Source organism: Atta colombica, unplaced genomic scaffold (assembly GCF_001594045.1).
Source record: "Atta colombica isolate Treedump-2 unplaced genomic scaffold, Acol1.0 scaffold295, whole genome shotgun sequence".
Taxonomy (NCBI): Eukaryota; Metazoa; Arthropoda; class Insecta; order Hymenoptera; family Formicidae; genus Atta; species Atta colombica.
In genome coordinates, this window is record NW_017259398.1 from 122,636 (window position 1) to 132,923 (window position 10,288).

General features: G+C 36.7%; 1 protein-coding gene across 1 annotated transcript; it reads left to right on the plus strand.

Moving 5' to 3' along the window:
* The first annotated feature begins 360 nt into the window (after nucleotides 1–360).
* LOC108690141 (zinc finger protein 287) lies at nucleotides 361–10,004 on the plus strand. Its single transcript, XM_018197284.1, has 3 exons — nucleotides 361–697; nucleotides 7,755–8,571; nucleotides 9,107–10,004. Exons 1-3 carry the CDS (start codon nucleotides 361–363, stop codon nucleotides 9,798–9,800), a joined length of 1,848 nt encoding a protein of 615 aa, XP_018052773.1. The 3' UTR covers nucleotides 9,801–10,004.
* Nucleotides 10,005–10,288: the final 284 nt, after the last annotated feature.

The window sequence follows — 10,288 nt, forward strand, 5'->3', positions numbered from 1 at the left end:
AGTCACAGACGGCCGGGCCGGGTGACGGACGGGCGCGACGTAGGCGTCGACGTCGCGTAAACGACGACGACGACGACGACGACGTCGACGACGTCGTCCGCGAAGCAGTAGGTAAAGTAACCGACGGTGACAGACGCGTCGTCGTAATCGCGGCTGTCGAGCGTGACGACGTCGGTGGTGCGGTTGCTGGTGCTGCGGTTGTTGGTGTTGAGCGTGTCGGTGTTGGTGTACCGCGTGGGTGTCCCGCTCCGAGGTCGAGGCCACTGTTTCTGCTGACCGGATCACACGGACTACGACGGCCATCACCATCACCAGCTCCTGGTGTCGGCGGTCTTGAAACAACGGATTCGTGTTATCATTATGCCACGCTGTCTCATGGCGAAGAAGTGGAAGTGGAATCAGTGGCAGGCACGCGTGGACGATCAGCAGAACGAGCAGAAGGACGCGACGCCACTCGGAGCCGCCCTGCAGGAACAACAGGCGCAACATCACGCTCTACATCACACCGCGGATGCGATGGAGAAACGGCCGCACGGCAGGCATGAACCTGAGGACGAGGAGATCGACGTGGTCGGAGACGTCGATAATCACCAGGTCGATCATCAGCAGACCTGCTGGGGACCGCACAGTCCCACGGCGGGGGCTACAGCCCCCAGTCCACCACCTCTCAACGCCTCTGGCGCTCTTTACTATCACGGTAAGTAGGACTCGTGAAAGCTTTCTTCCTTCCCACTTCATACTGCGGCAATGCGATGACTCGCTCGCTTTTACATGGCATATCGCTTGCGGGAATATAAGTTAGACGCGCCACGCCCAAAACCAAGGGGTTTTCTCTTCAAGAATATTCGCAAGAGATTTGCGAAGGAAGGGGATTCGAGGATCGTCCCTTTTTTTTCTTCTCTCACTTTTTCCGAGAAGGCCGCTGCTTCGAGATGACACAATAGAATTCAATCATATGTCGAGCATGCAGGGTGACACACCCGTCCATTACAAGTCCTCGTGCGCTATAGTCGGATTGCGGTAGCTGTTTAAATGCGCCATAATTATGATAGCATGATGGTCCGTCGGAAATGCGGAAAGATAGCCCGTTGAAGGTCATAGAATCGTGCGCGATTGCGCGAGCGTTTTCGCGACCTGTGGGAAATCGCCCGCAAAGTCGGCCATGTGTCTGCATATAATACATGCGTACATGGCGACACACCCGTTTGTAGATCGTTGATCGCGTCGACAAGCATTCAGCATCCTTAACATTGAATTACGAACTCAATATATGTATTATTAGACCAGCTATTTCGCGTATTGCATTTATTGAGTTCTCAATCAGATGGGGTGGGAACTGATTGCATTGACGTCGGTGGTTGTTGTGTAACCGACCATATCCAGAACGGTCGAATTGCTTTTGTGACGTAGTAGTTGAGAATACGCCTATAATATCAGATTATGATCAAGAGGACTATTTGCCGAATATTCTTCGGAAAGCTTGTTTTTGTACTTATACTTTACGCAGTAACACTGCGTGAATTTCATATAGTGACACATATATTTAATTACGTAATCGTACTAAATGTGCGAAAGGTTGTTCTTAACTATCACTAATTTTTTTCGTATTACATAATTTCAAATCATTCAATAATTGCAAGATTAAAAAAAAATATAAAATCTTGGGAAAGACATATCTCCTAAATTTTTTATTAAATTTTTTATTTTATTAAATTTGTCATTTAATTAAATTTCATTTAATTTTAAATTATTCAATAAATGTAAAATTTAAAAAATAAAAAACTTAAGAAAGATATTTCTTAAATTTTTCGCTAAATGTTTTATTTCATTAAATTTTTTTATTTAATAAGATAAAAAATTTAAGAAATGTCTTTCAAGTTTTTCAAATATATTTTTAAAATTTTAAATAATCTAAAAGTATGTAATGCAAAAGTATGTAATACAAAAAAAATTAGTGTTTAGAACGGTAAAAACTGTCTTTCGTGCATTTAGTACGATTACGTAATTATAATGTAGAATTTAATATTTTATGTTTTTTCGTATTACATTTTAATATATTATCATATACACATATGAAAAAATACTTCGAAGAAACTTTACTACTAAATTTAAGAAAAAAGGTAGCAGGATTTATATTATTTAATAACAGAAATATCATAAAATATTAATAAATAATAATAAATTGTTGTGAATTTATATTCGTATTATAAATCTATATGTGTGCTACTTGCATGAATTTATTTTATAAAAATAGGGCATATAAAAATTTTGCGTAATTCAGTCAATCGCTGATGCTTTGAAGCTAACGCCTATAAGTATTCTTGAAAGCCAAGACTACAGAGTAACGACCTCTTTTTTTATCTCATTTATGCAGCTTATAGACAGTGCGCACGTGCTCGTACAATGGCGCAAATGACGCTGTTATGTAACAAGTGTTCTCTGCGTGTTGCTATGTGTGCCATGATGTGTGACTACGATTGAATTTTGCCAATCAATTTCTTCAATGTTGAATTTAAGATTATGTTTTGTTACAATGCAAGATTATGCTTTGTTACAATGTTCGCTAAAGGAGATGTATTCAAGTTTGATTTTTTTCAATGAATCCTAAAAATAATTGTTTTTAATTATAAATAATTAATAGGAATTTTCAAATCTGAACAATACTTTATAACGATAATTTTGTTTCGTAGATACAATAAAGAATTTTGTGTTGTGTCGCTATTGCACTTCATTGTAAACTTCATTGTAATTGTTAATGCTTAAAAGATATATTTATATGCCTGCACATATTTACAAATATTAAATAAAAGAGTGATAAGGAAAATAAAAAATTTATCTATTATCGCAAAAATTAAATTTCTAACAGGAAAATAAAATTACAGTCACGTAATAAGAGCATAAGAACTCATGATTATTAACTATTAACTATTAACAGGTTTCATCGTCCTTGACTTTCATTTGTACAATTAATGACTTGTTTTTACTTACTGGATAATATAATATGTTATATAATACGATTTCGACATATTTTTTACTATTTCTGTGAAGTAAAGTAAATGATATTTTTTACAGCAAAGGACATCTTAGAGAGAAATTATTAATTTTTTCATAATTTTTCGTGAATTTATAATTTAATTATTTAGAAAGTCTAAACAGTTCGTTAAAATTATATCCATAAGCTCAAAATTTATTACTAAGATTCTGTTGTAGATATTTGCTATTTTTTAAATTTCTATATCACAAATGAGTTCATTTATCACAAATATATAGAAAACATTATACTCGATCTTCGTACTTAATAATATTTTTTGAGAATTTATACAATTTTTAATTCAAGCAAACTGTGCGCCGATTATTTGTCCGAAATACTTGAACTGAAATTGGAATAGTATAATATTATAAATTAAATTGATAAGCAATGTAATATTATTGATGCTGATAACATTTTTAAAACATTGTGAACATTTTCAGGGTTTTCCACTCATTTGTATAATATTATTTGTATAATATTTCATCGATTTTTATTTATTGTTCATTTATACTTACATTTTATTTTTTATTAAACATGATATAGCAAATATTATAATATATTATTGTAGTTATTACATTATATATTAGTTATTACATTATAATATATTAAACATCTATGATGAATACCTCAGTAGAATAGAAAAGAAATTTTTTATTTATATTAAATTTCTTTAATTCATCATATAAATATCATTAGACGCTTATTTTCTCTCTAGATGCGAGAATAAACATTATCACAAATAATTCAACAGAAGTATTATATTAATTTGTTTAATTATGTAGATAGTTTAATAAATCAAGTAATTATTTAAACTTGCTGTTTGTTTTGCGCACACAGGATCAATAAAGATCAGAGGCGATAAACCGACAGGAATGTGCGGAATGTTCATTCAAGGTATATAAATATGCTTTATGGGCTATATCTGTGATCTGTGATAGATAACGTAGATATAGAATATCCACCTAGAAGTCATAGATAATCCATGCCACTTTATACATCGCGCTTTCTCTCTCTCTCTCTCTCTCTCTCTCTCTCTCTCTCTCTCTCTCTCTCTCTCTACATAATTTCATTGTTATATAATTTTTTAAATGTAAGATGTTAAATTAGATAGTCAGAATTTATATCTCAATATCGGTATAAATGTAATCAAATACTTTGAGTAAGAGGCTATATTCTTCAATTTATTAAAAGAACATCTTTTTCATTTTTATTCCAAGGATGAAAAAAGTAAAGTTCGAAAAACAGAGAATCTGTAAATTATAGTTTTTCGAAAAAAATGTTGATTAATCAAAGACTTAAATAAGTATACTGTAGTCAATAATATCTTAGCCAAGTTATATTTACGCCAATAAATAAATATAATAATAATGACCTCTAAGAACGGAACCTTACAGATTACATTCTTTTCTTTTTTTTTTGTATGTCTCTTATAAAGACTTTCTTTTTTAAATGACTTATACGTCTGCAAATAAACAAATGCGATCAATAATTGCCAAAATAACAAAACATGTAAATTAAGTAACAACATTGATAAACAAATAGTAAAAACCTATTAATTTTTAATGACACTATCGCTTTTATCATCCATCATTCTTTGACTTGAGAAAAGAAAAAGAAAATCGGATCGAAAGGAAAAGCTCGGCGTTAATGTTAAACGCAACGGAGATTTTTATCGGTCTTTAAAAGGGCCTAAAATCAACGGACTTGTGGGAGCGTGTACGGAGCGTTCATTCGCCGTTATTGATTCCCCCGCCGTCCCTATACAACCCTCCTGCACACCCCGTTCACCCTTCTCTCCTTCTCTACCCATCGCACAACTGCGCTCCTTCTGTCGTTGATGAAATGCACTTGCAGACACGGCCGTTCTCCTTTACCTCTATGTTGACTTCCCTTTATTTCAGCCAATAATAGGTACGCGCCAACTGATCGATCGCGCGTGCAGCACACTTTTCTGATTTATCGCAAGTGCCGCCTTCTCCTAAGACCCTCGCGAGGGTCCGTCGAAGGGAAAAATAGCATATTGCTGAAACAATTCGCAGAGGCAGAGGCGCACGTGATCTTATTCTTTGTTGAAAATTAAAGCAGTTTTCTCTTTAAAAAATATCAAAATATGAAGTTTGTAAATGGAGAAAGAAATATTTGGACAAATTATGCTTGAAATGATGCAATAATTTTATTTTTCAGTTAATTCTTCATAAATTTTAAGTAAGATGCTAAATTGGAAGAGGAAAAGAAGGAATGTATAGTTATTAATTATTAAATTAAAAAAAAAATGTAAAAGATATCACAAATTTTCATTAAAGGATATTTTTCGATAAAATATATCTCAATAAAAGCTCATTTTAGTTTTCAACAAGATATTGACAAAATATTGTTTCGTTCGTTAAATATGTTTATTATCAATTTCTATAATAATAAGGCAATGGTTATATATTATTTTAAAAATAATAAAAAAAAATAATAAATTTAATTAAATTAATCATTGCTAAAAAAAGCAGTAAATATTCTAAAAATAAATTTTGTCGAGAGAAAGCTATTGCACGAATTCTTCGTAATCAAATTTCCCATTAAATAAAAATTATTGTTAGCTGTTACTGTCAATTTTAACTTTAAAATATACTATATAATAAACTTTTTGTATTTTATAACGTAAATATATATTTCTTTTTACCTGCAATATATAGTATTTATGTGTAATATTTTAATGCATAAAGAAAAATTGAATTTCTTTTCTGTAACAATGATCAATTTAACTGAGATTGTTGAGACATTTATATTGAACATACATATAGAAATGGTCATTAGTTGTTCCCTGCGTAATGATGTCTTCATTGCTCACAACATGGACTTTCATATTACGTAACTGGACGGCACGCGTATCGATTTCATGGCGCAAACGTCGAAAGTCGCTCATTGCGTGCTCTATTGCATTGTCATGAGCAATAAAAGAAACGTGAACAGAATTTAAACGTCATTTAAACATCAATAACTAATAACAAAATATCATTCTGATAAAAAGAATTGTAATAGTGATTTAAATTTAATTTAGAACAAATAACGAACTTATCGGAAACATCGACAAATCTCAAAAATATACCATGTATTATTGTTTCTACACTATCATTGAAATATAATAACAAGAAAATGATATAACATCATTTGTTATATCATTTTCTTTCTTTTAATTGCCTTAATAAGTAGTAGGTAAGAAGATAATGCAAAAAATTAGAATTGAATTGCGATTAAATGGATAAATTTTAATTAAAAATAAAATTCTTTGTATGAAATTGTAACTGATATTAAACACGCATAGTTGTATGTCAAATGAAAGAAAATGCTTGTTCATATCATGCTTGATAATATCATTGGCAAAAGTTTAGAAAAAGTCGTAAGTTCGAGAAAAAGTCGCTTTAGTTTTGCGCATTTCTTCAATAAATCTACTTAATCAAATAAAAGAATAGGGTTATCGAGGCGTAAAAAAAACTTTAGATATCTAGGAAGAGAAAATTCTTGATGGTTAAGACGCGCGAGCTGATCTTTTAATTGTGATAACTTAATTCTCATATAAAGGTGCTACAGAGTAGAGTGAAAGATAACGTTAGACACGCCGTTTGCATTCCGTCTGAATTCTTCCCGATTGCCTATCCGTTTATGAACAACGATATGAGTTTCGCTCTTCGTCCCCTGAACAACCCTGCGCAACAGCGAGCGACGCGCAACAGATACACACCGCGTTATTATACCCTCATATAGTTCACGTGTCGCGCTACCACTAGTAGCGCACCCGACTTCTGTACTCCCGACTTTTTTTCGTCCCCTTCATACCCGTTAATGACCGTATATGGTGGAAACAGCTGGCGCGCAGGAAATGAAACGCCACGCAACTCGTGAGTGATTCACGAACTCGAATATTCATGCCGTCGAGAACGAGTGAGATGTTATATAGTATGTACCTACGTGCATGCACCGCACTTTCGTTACCCTTTCGTTGTATCACTTGGATGTTTCATTCGAAAAAATTCTCAAGGGGATATTATAAATTGGATAGCAGCTGCTATTTCCATTGTGAAGATTTTGAGCATTTATAGTGTTAAATATGTATGTATTCCTGTTACGTTTGGACATACGAATTACATGAATAAATTAAATTTAGATTCGCACAGATATCTTAACAATAAATTTTCTGAGAAAATACATAGTAAATCAGTGGCAATATTTTAGACTTGAATCGCTGATGATGTATCTCGACTTCTCGTTAATTAGTAGTAGTTTAGCATACACATAAATCAGACGCAGAACGCGCTGAAATGCTTATTCCTTCTTCGCAAAAGACATCTAAGAATAAATCACTGCTATATTTAAGCGCAAATAGTATCCCTAATGATTTGGACGATATCTATGACAAGCGATTTTCAGCTTGACAAAAAATGCCTTTAGTCCATAGCGCAATCAAATATAGAATAGAGCGGAGTTATTCCGGAGTTATTAGTTTCAATCTCAATCAAAGTAACATAAAATTTGCGGCAGCAAATAATATCTCTTTGCAAGCTATCTTATACAATCATAATTGTTTGTTGAGAATACAAGTGATGATCTTCGAATGTTCAATATGTGCTATTCAGAAAAATAAATATAATCGCAAAAAATAAACGAAAGAGACCCGCTCTATTCTATGTTCTAGTCTATGCGTCTATAGATTGATCCATTTTTTTCCTTCTTGCAGGTTATACGCACGAGGCGTGGATTAATCATGAGGAGCCGCCAAAGTACGCAACGTTACGTTCCGCGGCGGAGTTAGCGCGTCCGGTAGTACCATCACCACCGCCTCCACTCGTACAGCAAGATTTACCGATTTCAGTGCTGACTGGACCGGGTCTGCATCAAACGCCTTCGCATCAGACGTCGGTCATCGCTACAAATCCATCATCATCATCATCATCATCATCCTCATCATCATCATCATCATCATCATCATCATCATCATCTTCAACGTCATCGTCTCCCGCAGCATCGCTATGCCTGCCGCCGCGAAAAAGCCTCTCGATGTCCTTCACCAGCACTGGGACTGCGCTCTCCTTACCGCCGAAAAAGAAGGACATTTACCGTCCTTACAGCCTACAATCGATCTCGGAGATACGCACGTCCGCCGAGGAGGATCTATCGGCCGCGCAGGCCATTCTAGATCTTAGCGCGTCGCCCGCCGCACCCACGCATTCTGTTTTTATTCACACCCTCTCGCCACCACCGCCACCGCCACCGCCACCACCTCCAGCTGCCGTTGCCGCTGTTGCTGCAGCGCCGAATGTGCCCGTGTCGCAACAGCAGCAGCAACAAGAACAACAGGAACAACAGGAACAACAACCATCACAGTTAGAACCAGCGCCAACGACCGGTATACAATCTATACCGGTCTCTGTGCTCGTGCCGGTGCCTAGCTCGCAGACCAATCAGCTACGCCAACAGGAACAAACGCCACCGCAGCCGCAGTCGCCTGCGACCGCGGAAGCCACCGGCGGAAACTGCAACGTCGGCAGGGACAGGTAAGTCTCACGCTTCAACAATGTAACTCCCTTCCATCTTTTCCCTAACAGTAACACTTAACGTCGATACTTTCAAAAAGGAATACTATTATTTATTTTAATAATACTATTATTTATATTAATTTGTTTACTCTGTTATTTGTATAAAACACAAAATGTAAAGATTACGATGTAGACTTTATATCCAATGTAAATAATTTTGTTCAATGTTTGAATATGTAATATGTTAAAAAAAAAAAATAAAGAAACAACAAAATTCATTTTCAACTTTTAATGTTCTTATATGTGGCAAAACGTTCGACTCTATCAACTTGAACAGTGTCTTCCGAAAGCTTTAGGGCTCAAATACAATGAAAGAAATTCGGAATAAGAAACAAGAATAGATTTCAAACGACCAGAAACTGGATACATCGGAATACATGGTTTTGAAATACATGATTCTCATAGATTTGAAATCTATTATTCCTTATTTCTTTCATTGTGTCTGAACCATTATCATTTGAGAATCATGATAATTAAATCCGCCTTTCAACAGTACCACCAGCAGCAGCAAGACTGTCGCTTACACCTACGAGGCCTTCTTCGTGTCCGATGGCCGATCGAAACGACGCGGCGGTAACAGCAATGGTGCCGCCGTGCCCGATAAAGAGGCCGCCCAACCGGACAGGCCGAAATTTACGTGCATCGAATGCGGCAAGCAATACGCTACGTCGTCGAACCTGTCGCGGCACAAGCAGACGCATCGCAGTCTCGATTCCCAATCGGCCAAAAAGTGCATTCACTGCGGCAAGGCGTATGTCAGTATGCCCGCCCTAGCGATGCACGTGCTCACGCACAAGCTCGCCCACAGTTGTGGCGTCTGCGGCAAGATGTTCTCGCGACCTTGGCTACTGCAGGGTCATTTGCGCAGCCATACTGGCGAGAAGCCGTACGGATGCGCTCACTGTGGCAAGGCGTTCGCCGATCGCTCGAATCTAAGGGCGCACATGCAGACACACTCGGCTGATAAGAGTTACGAGTGTTCGAGGTGCCACAGGACCTTTGCCCTCAAGTCCTATTTGAACAAACACCTAGAATCGGCGTGCTTGCGCGACGAGGAGATGCAGCAGCAACAGCAACAGCAGCAGCAGCAGCAGCAGCAGCAGCAGCAGCAGCAGCAGCAGCAGCAGCAGCCACAACATGCCGGTAACAACGCCACGCAGCAACAGAACACCAATCGAGGCTTGTAGCAGCGCTTCGAGAAGGAGAACAACAACGCCACGATGATCGAAGGCTCGAGAGAGAGCTAGCGGTGCCCTATAATCGCCGCTTGATCGCGAAGAGGCGCGAGGGTACGAAGAGCACAGAAGAGGATATAAGGTTTGCCCGTAGATTTTAAGTAGAAAAGTGCCAGTAGAGACAGAAATGAGAGAAAGAGAGAGAGAAAGCGCGAAAGAGAGAAAGAAAGAAAGAAAACAAGAATGAAAAGGAAAGACGAATAGAGAATTAAAAGAAAAGAAAGGGAGCAAGAGAGAGGGAGAGCGTGAGTTTATTAATAATGTCTAACATTAATAAAAACGTCCAGTAATGTTAAGTCGTAAAAAAAAACACGTCGAACGATGACGTCCACACTGCAGAGTCTAGTCACTCTAGTCGATTATATACCTATTACATTATATAATATTATATTATTATATTATATTATTATATATATATAGTATATATATATTTACTAGCG